A 14,377-nucleotide genomic window follows, 5' to 3' on the forward strand; every position below is an offset into this window, starting at 1 on the left:
GGAGACGAGTCACGTGGCTGGTGCAGCCCACTGCCATTGGTAGTAGGAGCCTTGGTTGACGCTGGAGGCATCGGAATGTCTTCCTTCCAATTCTTTTTTTATTCATTTTTATCTTTTCCAGGAAGGATGCCCTTGTGCCTCTGAATGTCAGAACCAAAAGCCCATATGTTCTGACAGGTCTGGTTCTGGATAGGAAGTTAGTTTGATCTCTGTTGACGTAGCTTTGACTGGGCTATTAGAGCCGGCTACTGTAGAGTGGGGTTATCTACACTTAATGCGCGATAGGAGCCACAGCATGTAGACAGACACGGCGCACCACGGCAGCCGGCTTGCTGTGGGGTCTGAGGGCGAGGCTGCTGTCTGCCACCGCCTTGACGGGTGTGCATGGCTTTCTCTCCTGCTCAATCAAGGGCTTGGTCTTGATTTCACAGCCAGCCTGTGCGGAGTGTGTCTAGGTCCAAGTCAGTGTTCTGGAGCATCCACTCGTCTCCTTTCGCAGTCTGTGCCTCTCTGTGGGGGAGCTGGCTGTCCTCTGGACACGGCCACACTGGTGCCTCCCACTGGCCCAGTACCGGGCCCTGGGGGGTGCTGACTCTCAAGTGTCCCACTCACTCCCTCTTGTCCCCAGCCCCTGCCTTGTGGCGCCTGAGTCCTTCTGTAACCACTGGATTGTTTTAACAAGAAATCCATGAAAAATGAGTTCACTGATTTTTCCTATGTAGAATCGTATTTTGGGGACAGCTGTGTAAAAGACAGTAATATATGAAAGGCACACACAGAAGTATGTTTAAATAATCCTGTTTCAAAGTCCACATCCAGTCTTCCCTCCCCAGCACAGCCTCATGAGCTTCTTCCCAGGGCAGAGGGACTGTTATCTTTGAGTTTTTCAACAAATTCAGGCTGAAATTTGGAGAGAAAATCAGTGTCCCCACTCTGTACCTGCCTCTTGACCTTTGCCCCCTGCAGGTAGGACCAGAGTGGGCTCCTCTCCCACCCTGGAGCCCACTAACCATTGTCAGCAAAACTCCAAGAGAAATGACAGACCCTGTGCCTCCTCCCCCGGCCCAAGCCTGATGCCATAGGAAACAAGCATGCTGCCTGCAAGGAAGGTCAAGGCCACTGCGGTAGACACTGGGCCTCACCCCACAGTCCAGCAGCAGTGCCGCCTCCTGGTCACAGCGCCTGTTGAACTGTGTCTAGACTTGGGAGCACGTGGCCCAATCAGCCCTCCAAGGGCAGCAGCCCCGTCCTCCTGGCCCGTTAATCCTGTGTCTCCGTCTCCAGGTGACCCTTATCCTGTGCCAGGGCCCAGACCTTTTGTTCTTTCAGGACGTAGTTTCTTTGTATTTAGGGCTCATCTGTTTTTTAACTTCCTTGCATTTCAGCCGCAGTTGTTTGTTCACCTAGATCCCTTACTTTTAAGTGGCCTAGGGACAGGTGTTGATGAGGTGGTGTTGGTGTCACATAGTTGACATGAGGCAGATCTCCCGATGGACAGACCTCAGGGAGAGAAGAAACTCCTTTTAATGAAAGATGGGGTTTGGGGCAGTTGGGCTACTTAAAACCCTTTTCCTCTCATTTCTGCACCTTTCTTATTTGAAAAGGTCTTCTCACATGCAGGTTGAAGGCACGGACTTGCTGATGGTGCCTCGAAGTCTCGTGGAGAGTCGGGACATGGCCTGTGGTGGTGCCTGGCGACCTCAGCTGCAAGCCCACTTCCTCCTCGGGTCTCCCAGGTGGCCCCCAGTCATACACACTGTCCCCGTGAAAGCCCTTATGGGACACTGGATAGGAAACATGCTTCGAGGGAGAGATTCATGGGAGCATCGTGCCCTTGCGGCGTGTAGAATTCTGTGATTCCTCCCTGCTCTCTTGGTCTGCCGTCTGTGAAGAGGCAGTGAGACAGGTGCTATTTTAGGAAAGGCTGCGGTGGGCATCCTTGATGCCTGTTTGTCCTTCTCTTGTTGGTCACATGGCAAGTCTGGAGATTTCTTTGCCTGGCCTTTTACCTGCAGAATATGGCTTGCGCTCAGTGCATTGAGACTTATAGCTGTGCCCAGGCCTTTTACCTGGAAGGCACGGCAGTACCCGATTTCCCCGCTTAGAAGCACTCTGGTGGAAGGTCACGCCCGACGACTGCAGGAGTTTCACGTCACCAGCAGAGCCAGTCTCTCTGAGGCCAGTCTGGATGGATGCCCTGACCCTGGCCGCTGCCTCTCCAAGGGAGGGCCCCAGGGGAACCACGGCATCTCGGTTGAGGAGCTGGTGAGGGAAGGAGGAACCGAGTGCAGCACTGCTCCCCGCGTCCCTTGCTCATCCCCAGCAGCCTCCCTCCGCTCTCCAGAGATGTCTGCAGCGCACCCACACTCACGCTCTCAGGATGGACTGTGAGGTCGCAGCCACTGGAGGGCTGCATCTGCTTGGTTCACGTGCACCTCTGTGCAGTGTTCCAGGTTTGGGGGTCAGTTTGTCATTGCGAGAGGAGCAGGCAAAGAATGTTTCCCAGTATTAGCCAGTTTTGTTATCATGAAAAATGACAGACATACACAAAGGAAGAGATCGACTGTCTTATTCATTATTTATCTGTCACCTAGATTCGATAGTTACAACAGTTCTCCCGCATTTGCTTTGTTATTTTTATTTAGCCCAAGCATTTTAAGATGTATCTCAGACATCATTTCATTGTTAAAAGCCTCGGTATACATCTCTAAAAATACAGACATTGGTTTACACAACTGCAAAGGCATCATCATACCACATACAGTGAGCCCAGTTCCTTGTGTAATCTGATACCTACCTAGTCCCTAATGAGCATCTCCCCAGTTGTCCCATTTTAGCAGCTGGCTTATTTGAATCAAATTCCTAAGAAGGTAGGTCCTCAAGTTACATTTGATTGTTATATCTCAGGTGTCTTTAATCTAGAGCAGCTCCCACCTCAACTTTTTTTTTCTTGTTTTTTTTTTTTTTTTTTGGCTGTGGCATGTAGCATGTGGGATCTTAGTTCTCTGATCAGGGGTCAAACCCAAGCCCCCTACATTGGAAGTGCAGAGTCTTAACCGCTTAGACCATCAGGGAAGTCCACCCTCCCCTCCAACCTTTTCCACACCATTTACTTGTTGCAGAAATGGGCAGTTGTCCTGTGGACTGGCTCACATTTTGTTATTTTTCTGCTTGTATCCCTAGCCTGCTGTGGGATAGCAGCAGGTGATTGCTGCTATCCTGGTAGCAACTACCTGGATAGTTCCCTATCCATCCTGGTAGTTCCCTAGCTGTCCCTCCTAGTTCTCTCAAATAAAAAGGAGTCCAGGAGGTGTGTTTGGCAAGAATGTTTCAGGTGACGCCGTGTGGTTCCTATGGCATCAGGCCAGGAGGCAGGGGGTGTACTTGCTCCTCTTGGAGTATGTTGACATGATAAGGGGGTCCAGGGTTGATAGTGGGATCCTCAAAAGTATAAGAAGTTCTTGATCAGTCTTTCATCTGATGTTTTTGCCCATTTCTTGCCATGGTCTGAATCATTCATTTCGTTACAGTTGCACATTTACTAGCTGGCTTGTTGCATTCTCTTGAAAGAGTTTATAGAGGAAGACATTCTTTCCTTTTAATTGCCAAGTTTCAAAAAAGGTAAAAGTTGGTATTCTGTAACTTTCAGTTTAGTCTAGTGCCTTGAGTCTGTCTCTCTGTCTCTGTCTGTCCCTCTTTCTCTCTCCATGCCTCCCCACCCCTTGTCGTCACTGTGAATTCGGGGATTTTGTATATTTGGTGTGTTTCAATGGATCACATTCATCATTCCTTCTGACGCTCAGTTGTCCCAGTTTTGGCCAATGGGAGTCTATTCATAAGTTGGCATCTGTGTTCTTTGGCATGACTCCTCACATTCTGGCGTAACAAGGTGTCCCAAGGCTCACTGTGTAAAGTGCTGCTCTGGCCTTGAGACCGGCCACTCTGCAAAGATCCCTGTGCCATTTGGTGGAGAAGGTTCCATAAGAGAAGGGACCACTGCTGTTGGTTATCATTGTTTACAGGCCTTTTTGGTGGATACCCTAAAAAAAAAAAAAAAAAAGAGGAAGGGAAACATGAATTCAAACAGATATTTCTAAATCAAATTTTACATTATAAGATTTTTTTCCTTAATTTTGATTTTATGTCAGTATCTCACTTCTTTCACTTTGAATCTTGGTTCCCAACAACATTATCATAATGAGTTATTTGCATTATCCTACTTTATGAACATACATTTGTTATAACTCAGTTAAACTATGAAAGAAGTTTAAGTTCTTTGCAGCTTTATTTATCAACAGAACTTCCCCCCAAGTATGGACATTCAGTCTCTTGTACTTAAAAGTTTTTTGTGGATAACAGGAAAGTTAAGGTTCATTTTCTTCATTTTGTTTTAAAATTTTAGGAACTGCTTTTCTTGTTTATTTAATTTCATTTTTTGAATATATAAACATATGTTTCCAAAGCCAAAACAACATAATGTTACATTCAGAGAAATTTTACTTCATCCTTTTCTTCTTCTTCCTGTTTAAATTCATTTTGTATTAAACAAAAACAGACTTTCAGATATAGAAAACAAACTTAACTGTTACCAAGCAGGATAAGTGGAGGAGATAAAATAGGCATTTGGGATTAACATATGCACGCTACTACATATAAAATAGAAAACAGCAAGGACCTACTCAACTCAAGCACAAGGACCTATACTCAATATCTTGCAATAACCACAATCTGAAAAGGAATATATATTTAAATGTCTAATAGAATCACTTGTACACCTGAAACTAACAGAACATTGTAAATTATACTTCAATAAAAAGTTCGTTTTGTATTATCTTTCTCCATGTTTACTTTTATACATCACATAAAAATATATGTAAATAATTCACATTCCCCGCCTTTTTTGCACAAAAGTTAGCAGGTTGGATATATTAATCTGTGCCTTGTTTTGTTTTTCCTAGATAGTATTATCTGGGCCTGGAGAAGGGAATGGCAACCCACTCCAGTATTCTTGCCTGTAGAATCCCATGGACAGAGGAGCCTGGCAGGCTACAGTCCATGGGGTCACAAGAGTTGGACACGACTTAGCAACTAAACCACCAGCACCAGCCCCTGGGCTTACTTGTGTCAGTACATTGTGTTCGTCCCCATTCCCTCGTTTTGATGGCTGAGCAGTAGTTCCCTGTAAGGAAGCCCCATAGTTGGTTTAAGCCCTCCCCAGTGGGTGGGCCTTGAGCTGCCTGCAGTTTTGCTGTGACAGGTACCACATGAGTGAATAAACTGGCCATCTCCTATTTTGCCAGTATATCTTGGGATAGATAGATGCATATATCATTTTTCACACACTGATTATATTTTCTTTTGCTGAAACCTTGGTTGTTAAGATGAATTACATTATTCTGACACTTCCATCTGGAAACAGTTGTTTATTTTGCATTTTTTTTTTCTTTTTTGGGCCATGCCACTTGGCATGTAGGATCTTTGTTCCCCGACCAGGGATTGAACCTGTATCCCTTGCATTGGAAGCTTGGAATTGTAACTGCTGGACCACCGGGGAGGTCCCCTTATTTTGTGATTTTAATGTTAAAGAAACCTCAAGCCCTTGTGTACCCTGTCTTTGTATTGAGCATAGTATTGAGAATGTTATTCTAAGATCTGTTTATTTCATTAACTAAGTAACTGAAGTATCACTTGCTGAGCATAATACAGGACATGAAAATGTAGCTAAGGCATCCTAAACCTCAAAAGATTTCAGATTGAGTACTTGGGGATTTTCTTCTGTGTCTATTTGGTGTATATTTTGTCCCATGTTGGTTATCAAAAGTCTGGTAATAAGGCAGTGGAAAATATACCTTTACCTGCTGTACCAGAATGAAGCAGGACATATCTGCGGGAGAGAGGAGATGTCATTAAGTACCCTGTGGATGCATCCAGTAGGTATCCATTGAACACCTGCTTGGCCAGAATGTAAGTGAGCAACATACTAAGTTCCTCCCTCCTGGTGTTTACTTTCTAGCACAGGAGACAGAACAAAAAGCAAGGAACAATTAGATAATTACAAGTTCACTGTACTCTGAAGGAATCAAATAAGAGACTTAAATAGAGTCTTAGCCAGGAGCCTTCTTGAGGAAGAGGAGAGAGAGGCAGCTGACACACCCAGCCGTGTGTGAAGTTGGAGCAGGTGGGGGCAGGGCCGTGCAGGACCTTGGGTTTTAGGTTAAGAATTGGGATTCTAAGAACATCAGGAAACCATTGGGACAGTTAAGCGAGGGAATGACTCTTGATGCCGACATGTCATATATTTACTTTTTCTGGATTGGAGGGCTCCTCAGTATTGTGTTTCAGCTCCAGAAGCAGCAGCATTGTTCCTTCTGAGGTTCCAAGTGGAGGGAGTTTTCCTTATTGCTCCTTTGTGTAGACAGCTGCTTCTCATACTCACATGTAGGTCTTCTGAGGATTTCTTCTCTTTTTCAATAATATTAGCCCTTGGTGTTGCTTAGATAATTACAGTCAGTGGTTGTAATTGGATTATGTGCGTGGACTGTGAATGGGAGCATGATATCTACATATTCTCTTCTTCAGACCTGCAAATCCAAGAGACACATCTCTGGAAGAGAGAGCTCCTTCCTCAAGATCACAGAAGGTCTGTGTCACCACTGTCTTGCTTATTGGAAATTAATTATAGAATCCATGGCAATTTTCTGGACGAGAAAGGCATTTTCAGTGTATGTGTTTACGTTTCTGTTACAGGAGACCACCAGAGCAACAGCTGTGCAGGGTGACCTCACAAGGAAGGGTTGACACGCCTGGACCTGCGGTGCTTGCTTCCTGGGAGGCTCCTGTCTGATGCGAAGGAAGCAGGATGTCATAGTGCCTCTGCAAGGGGAGGCTCCCGGGGACCGAGGCCAGCACACAGGACCACGCCCTCGGCCGCAGGGGACACTGGGCAGGCCTTTCCCTGCAAGTGAGACGAACGAGATTATTCTGCAAGAGGAAGATTCCAGGGGCTTAAAAGCACAAAGGTTTGCACCCTGGCAGCCTCTTGGAATGTTGACAGCTCAGGATCTAAAAGAAAGTGCTGTGTTAATGAGTTCCAGAGTTGATGTGGATATACATGTCACTTTATAACCAGTAATAATACTGAGTGAGGAACACTATGCAGGAAGAAACCTTCCATAGAAAGACAGGCAGGGAAAAGCTTAGGCCGACCTCAGACCTCCCACATAGAGCCAGCTTGAGATAAACGCCACCATGGCCAAATGAGAGACTCTGAGACAGCCGCCTGTAACTGTAGTCTTTGTAAGGAAATCTCTAAATCACGATACCAAATAGGAACCATGATCTACAAGTGCCCCATGTGCAGGGAGTTTTTCTCTGAGAGAGCAGATCTTTTTATGCATCAGAAAATTCACACTGCTGAGAAGCCCCATAAATGTGACAAGTGTGACAAGGGTTTCTTTCATATATCAGAACTTCATATTCATTGGCGAGACCACACAGGAGAGAAGGTCTATAAATGTGACGATTGCGGTAAGGATTTTAGTACTACGACCAAACTTAACAGACATAAGAAAATCCACACAGTGGAGAAGCCCTATAAGTGTTACGAGTGTGGCAAAGCCTTCAATTGGAGCTCACACCTGCAGATTCACATGAGAGTCCATACAGGTGAGAAACCCTATGTCTGTAGTGAGTGTGGAAGGGGCTTTAGCAATAGTTCAAACCTCTGCATGCATCAGAGAGTGCACACCGGAGAGAAGCCCTTTAAATGTGAAGAGTGTGGGAAGGCCTTCAGGCACACTTCCAGCCTCTGCATGCATCAGAGAGTCCACACAGGAGAGAAGCCCTATAAATGCTATGAGTGTGGGAAGGCCTTCAGCCAGAGCTCCAGCCTCTGCATCCATCAGAGAGTGCACACCGGGGAGAAGCCCTATAGGTGCTGTGGGTGTGGGAAGGCCTTCAGCCAGAGCTCCAGCCTCTGCATCCATCAGAGAGTGCACACAGGGGAAAAACCTTTTAAGTGCGATGAGTGTGGGAAGGCCTTCAGTCAGAGCACCAGCCTCTGCATCCACCAGAGAGTGCACACAAAGGAGAGAAACCATCTCAAAATATCAGTTATATAAAGTGTTTTGCTAAGAGTTAAAAAAAAATTCTTAAAACCCATAAGTGCCACTAGGAAGGAAAAACCCTGTAAATACCTACATTGATCCAAGAAATTTTTACAGCAGGACCCAGCAGAACATTGTTTTCCAGGAGGCATGTGTGAGGGTGAGTTTTTGGATTCATGCCAAGTGTGTTGCACAACTTGTGAATCTGGAGCTCCTGTGAGTGTGTGCCCAGGGCAGGCTGTGAGGTCCCAGTCGTGGGTGTGCTTTTCCTGGGATTCTGGTGGAATACACAGGAAACCATGGTGGTTGCGCAGCCTCCCAAGTCACCTTCTGTCTACACTTAACCTAAAAGCCCAGATACTGCCCCATTTCAGGAACTCACGATCTTCCTTCTCTTGATCCCAGGTGAATGCATCTGAAAACGGCCAGCTCCCACCAAGTAGTGTTCTGGCACTTCAGAGGTTACCACTTGGTTTAGCCTCTCCATATCTGTCCATGTATCCCATTGCTTCTGCACTCACTTTACCCGTGTATCCTCCAAATGCCCATAAATATCCACCCCTTCCTAGATGGCATCAAATTTCATTTTAGGTTTTAGGTGACTCATGATGGCCACTTTGCCTATCAGAGAAAATCATTGGCAAGCATACACGCCCTTGAACTTTAATTTTGTGAATTCTGCTAATCACTGTGTCACTATGTTAGACTTAATTTTCTAGTGGCTACATCACATATTTTTAACTTGAATATTTTTTTTTTTTTTTTGGGGGGGGACAATAGCTGAATGTAAATAGGGAGGAGGAAGTGAGCGGAGTTAGGACTTTTCTCCATCCAGAACTGCCCTCTGGGGCTCCTTTAGTAACACGTGGAGCCACTTTCCTGTAGGAGAAGCGGATGGTAGGAGGCGTCCCTAATAATAGTTCTGTTTCTGTAATTTTGGGCAATAATGTGTAGGATTACATATCTGTTCCTTTGTAGGCAGGAAAGTCTCTGTTAACCTCTCCTTTTCTTTCTTCATTCATTGGACAAATATTTATTGAACACCTCCTATGTGCCAGGCACTGTGCCCCTTGCGGGGGATACCACTGAGTAAGACAGACAAGGGCCCTACTCTCGTGGAGTTGACTTCTGGTGGAGGAGACAGATGATAAGCAAGTAAACAAATAACGTAGTGTGAGATAGTGATTTAAGTGCTATGGAGAAAATAACCTAGGGTGGTGATTTAGAGCGGTGGGGGGGTGGGGGTGGGGGGCGGCGGTAGATAGCGGTCAGGGAGGCCTTTGTGCGGGCGAGGGCGGTGCGGGAAGGCTGTGGAGCACAGGTGCCCAGCTTTCGCAGGTGGGGCGGCCCTGCGGTGCGCAGTGGGCGGAGCAGAAGGCGCTGCCCGGCGGTGAGTGTAGTGAGCAGCGGGGCGGGGGAGATGCTGAACCCTCAGTATCCTGAAGTTTATAGGCCACCTTTTTTTTTTTTTTTGGCTACATTGATACTGAAAACTCATGTGGAGGAACCCCAGGAATGTTTAGAAGACCAAAAGTCCCCAATGACAACAAAAAGCAACTAAGTTTGAACTTTGTTTCTCTCCTCATTCTGTTTTCATTGATTTCCCACATGCAGTCCTTTTTGCTCAGGAAGTCTTTGGGGGAAATTAAGGCTTTTTGAAAGCTCTGAACTGGGTGATCAGGTTAGCAGTGTCTGTCCACTATCTTGAGAGGTTGGAAAATGAACTACCCGAAATAGTCACCGAAATACGAAACAAAGCTTGATTTTCTCTTCATATTTGAATTAATTTCTTCTGTTTGACTGGAAGGGGTTTTTGTATAACTAAAACCTCAGCGCATAAAGGAGATTTAAAAGGGGCACATAACTGAGTGGGTGAAGGTAGAAGATGGGATTTGGGGGGGGTACATGTGTTAACATCTGAATTTTCATCTGGATAACTGTTAACAAGCCTTTGGGAAGTCACTTCACATAATTTTCCTCCTTTTTGCGAAGAGAGGGCTGGCTTAGTTATTTGATAAAGCCCCTTCCAGACCTGAATTCCTCGACTACGATTTACTGTAGTGTCTTAACCCTCTTTCATGTCACAGTAGTGTGGAGCATTAGAGAAAAGCCTAGACTTTTAGTTGATAGCGAGCCAGTTGAAATATCACTGATAGAATTTTAGTTTTAGGGAAAATTGGTTTGATTTCTAGCTTTATTACTATTAGGTATGTGAGCTTGGGCAAAATCACTTAATCTTTGAGTCTAGTTTTCTCACATACAAAATGAGGACATTAGGCTAAATGATTTCCGAGTTTCCAGCTAGTCCTAGAGTTCTATATTTCTACATAGTTGAATTATTTTATCATGCTGTTGCTGGGGAATATGACTAACACTTTTGAAGCTACTAATTTTACGTCGAGCTTTAAAGTCCATAATTGTTACTTTTGGAAAATATTATTTGACCTACAGTATGTCCAAATCAATTTAATAAAATCACTTTATAACAGGGTTCTGTGCTTGACATACAGTGGTATGGATTTGGTGGGGGGGGGGTGTCTGTCTGTGTGTGTGTGTGTGTATGGTGGAGTGGGCTTGTGCATTACGTCTAGGTGACCATATGATGTAGTGAAGAGGTTGCTGTTAATACTCAAACATGGACAACAAGCCTAAACGGGGACCATCCCAGCAAACCAAGATGTGAGGACGCCCTGCCCAGGGGACAGGCAGTTGACCAAGGAATCATGAGGTCTTTGGCAGACTGGAGAAAGCCCACCCTCCTGAGAGGATGGCCTGCTTAGCGGTAGCTGTTGGTTTCCATCATGGAAACCAGGCCTCAGGGTCCCGCATGGTCTGCTCTTTTAAGGAAGAACCAACAATCCAGATTTTTACTTAAAATTTAATTATTTTTAAAGGTTAGCAATTAATTCACGTTTCCTGTGTGACCCATTTTGGTATTTGTATTAAGGAAATGGCAACCCAGAGGAGCCTGGTGGGCTATACGTCCACCGGGTTGCAAAGAGCTGGACACGACTGAGCGACTAAACAGTTACCTGCATGCTGCCCATAGGCTTCTGTTTCACTTTGCAAGCTCTGCTGTGGCCCTTGATGGCTGTCACCCCCCTCTGCTAAGGCCTGACACCTCTCAGCTAAGTGGTGGCCCAGACCTGAGCCACAGTCTCTGATAGTGGGTCTGGCATCCATCTGCCTCTTGGGGTGAGTCTATGCTCCAGTTCTGGTTGAGGCAGAAGTAATCCAGACAACCCTTTCAGTGTGAGTGGGGTGGGGCAGAGAGGTCACACTTCCACTCACGTTCACCCATCAAGTTACTCCTGTGCCTGCTGGGGGTTCAGGTATGAGAGCGAGAAGTCACGGCTCACTTCTCAGTTTCCTGATGCCTTCCCAGGGGCCTTCCAACGCTTGGTTCAGTTATTCCCGCAAATTTAAATTATTAAGCAATGTTTTCTGTACAACCTGCTGTTATCCTCAGCAATTTGAAAATAATAAGTGAAAGCAAATATCAGAAGATAGAAAAAATACTCAATGGTGAAATCAAACCCTGAAGAAGAGGTGAGAAAGAGGTTGATACAATCACAGGGCAGGAAGCAGGTTATCAGTATAAGTTGTATTGCAGAGTTGGTACACAGATTGAGATGAAGAGGGGTGGGGGAGTGGAAGGTGATAGGGCCCTTACTCTGTGACCTTGAGCTTAACTTCTCTGAACCTCAGGTTTCTCATTTGTAAAATGGTTTTGAAAATAACCTGGGAGATACTGAGAAAATGAAATAAACACATATAAAGTACTTGCGTGCTGTCGCTCCAGTCGTGTCTGACTCTTTGCAACCCTGTGGACTGTGGCCTGCCAGGCTCCTCTGTCCATGGGATTCTCCAGGCAAGAGTACTGGAGTCAGTTGCCATGCCCTCCGGGGGATCTTCCTGACCCAGGGATAGAGACCGCATCTCTTATGTCTCCTGCACTGGCAGGCAGATTCTTCACCACCAGTGCCACCTGGGAAGCCCCTGAAGTGCCTAGCCTTTATAATGTAACAGATAATTATTGTTAATCCCAGTTGCCTATTAAGGAAGATGAGTCACGTTATCTGGAGTCCTTTTGTCCTGTTGAGCACTGTGATGGGTCTGGACATCTGCATTTGGGGTGGGACCTGGAGAAGGCTGAATGGCTCCACGTGGTGAGAAAGCCAAGAACTCGAGTGTCCCAGTAGTCTGACAGGAGAAGATGCAGAGTGGACTTGGGAAGGGAATTGAAGAGAGGGACCCAGCAGGGCAGGGTGGTGTCTGGTTGCACGCCGTCCCGTATGGACCCTCGCGACCACAGAGACCTTCCCCCTGAAGTCTTGGGATGCTCAGTCTGAGCGGATTTCTTACGGAAACTCACGGAAGGGCCAAATGCTGTGTCCAGACGGAAGTGGGGCAGAACAACTAAGTACCACACATCAATAATTCTGGGGCCAGGGGAGGGCAGCCCTGAGACACACACGCCAAGAGCCTTAGAAATTCTGGGAGAGCTTCCAGCTCCTGCTAGCCAGTGTCACCCAAACCCTGGGGGCAGGGACGCCTCCAGGTGTTACCACTTGGTTCCCACTCCTGGTGTGCATAAGGTAGAGTAATTCTGAGGTCAGAAGGACACAAAGACATTTTAAATAAATCATTCTCACCTTATATTTTAAAATATTAAGAGGCACACGAGCAACTCCGGAGGTTCCTGGGCACTGTGTTTGTCACATGCGTCAGTGGAGGTCTTGGTGGACTGTGACCCGTTGAACCAAAGTGCTTTCATTGTTCCGATGCAGGTATAGTATTGGAGAAGGAAATGGCAGCCCCCTCCAGTATTCTTGCCTGGGAAATCCCATGGACAGAGGAGCCTGATAGGCTATAGTCTGCAGGGTTGCAAAGAGTCAGACACGACTTGGTGATTAAACAGCAAACAGGTATAATAGATACAACTAAAATACACATTTAGAATAAGATAATAGCACATGTATGATGCTCTTACTGATTTTCAGGTAAATTTACACAATTTATAGCCTGTTTTGCATGTACCCCATCAGTCCTGCTCCCCGATACTGCTTCAGAAAGTGGGTTCACCCTGACTTGGCCTCCTCCTCTGTAAAGTTGGTCTTGGCCCAGGTCTTCTCTGCATCATGAATTAGAGTGGGAGTGTCATGTTGAGTTTTTAGACCCAGGATCTATAGATGGGTCTCAAAGAGATCCAGAACCTTCTTAAACTGTATGCAGAGTTTTGTGTACCTGTGGGTATATAGGCATTTTTCGAGGAAGGCAGTCTTTTCAATTTAGCTTGTGACTCTGATGGATAAAGAACACTGATTGAGAAGAACTTTCTGATTGAGCCACACAGTTATTTGTTGTGCAGGGACCTTGGGGAAAGGGACACCTAAGAGGTCAGAACAGCAGTGGGTCACTGGGATGACCTGAAAGTCGGGTAATAGTAAAAAAAAAAAAAAAAAGTAACCCTGTGCTGTGTTGTGAGGCAAGAAGACACTGTTGGCATAAGGTGAAAGGTCCGTGTGTACAGTGGGCTCAGTGCAAGCCTGTGTTACAGTAGTGCCCTGTGTTCAGAGGAAAAGTCCTGTGAACAATGTGAGAGAGTCTGTGTAGGTGAGAACAGCTGGGTCCTTCAGAAGGACTGGCTGGACACGTGAGGAGTCAGCTCCATGCATGGAACATGCCGGAGCCACAACTGAGTCTGGCTCTTAGTTGCCGGAGAGGCAATTCCTGATGTAAAATTGGAGTGAGGGCCCCAGTGCTGGGGTAGGTTGTACTTAGATTCAAATAAACCTGTTCGCATCTCTTGGTGGTGTGCCCTTCCATGTTTAGTTTCTGTGTCCCCCTTCACTTGCTTGGTATACCAAATTAAGGAAATATCTCCCTATTCATGGTTAAAGCAATCACCTTGAGCCTTCAGCCTGTCTGTTCCCCACAGTGTCCTCTGCCCTTGCATATCCCCTCCCTTTCTGAAATAAGCTCAAGACCCACAGGGACTTAGTCCAGAGGGTAAGTCCTCCTCCTAACATCCTGTGAGGAATTAGTTGGAGATTTCAACTAGCGACCAGCAGGCCACACAGCATCACTGTTACCAACAGTGTTTGGAGAAGAATCAGTTTCTACGTACTGTTGCCAAGACAGCTCACTTGATCCAGTACACATCAGGAGAAGAAATCAAAAGTAAGAGAAGTGTAAAATAAGATGGCAAGGGACTTCCCTGGCAGTCCAGGGGTCAAGACTTCACCTTCCAATGCAGGGGTTGCAGGTTT

The 14,377-nt window shown here is 46.0% G+C and overlaps 1 protein-coding gene across 4 annotated transcripts in view; it reads left to right on the forward strand.

Annotated features, from left to right (window-relative positions):
* ZNF664 (zinc finger protein 664) overlaps positions 1–10,596 on the forward strand; it is a 35,958-nt gene extending 25,362 nt beyond the window's left edge. For all 4 annotated transcript variants that reach the window (XM_018061373.1, XM_018061374.1, XM_018061372.1 and 1 more), the window contains 2 exons: positions 6,580–6,640; positions 6,748–10,596. In XM_018061373.1, the coding sequence (XP_017916862.1) occupies positions 7,257–8,120 (864 nt within the window). In that variant the 5' untranslated portion in view covers positions 6,580–6,640; positions 6,748–7,256 and the 3' untranslated portion in view covers positions 8,121–10,596. The remainder of the gene's footprint in view (positions 1–6,579; positions 6,641–6,747) is intronic.

Source organism: Capra hircus, chromosome 17, assembly GCF_001704415.2.
Source record: "Capra hircus breed San Clemente chromosome 17, ASM170441v1, whole genome shotgun sequence".
Taxonomy (NCBI): Eukaryota; Metazoa; Chordata; class Mammalia; order Artiodactyla; family Bovidae; genus Capra; species Capra hircus.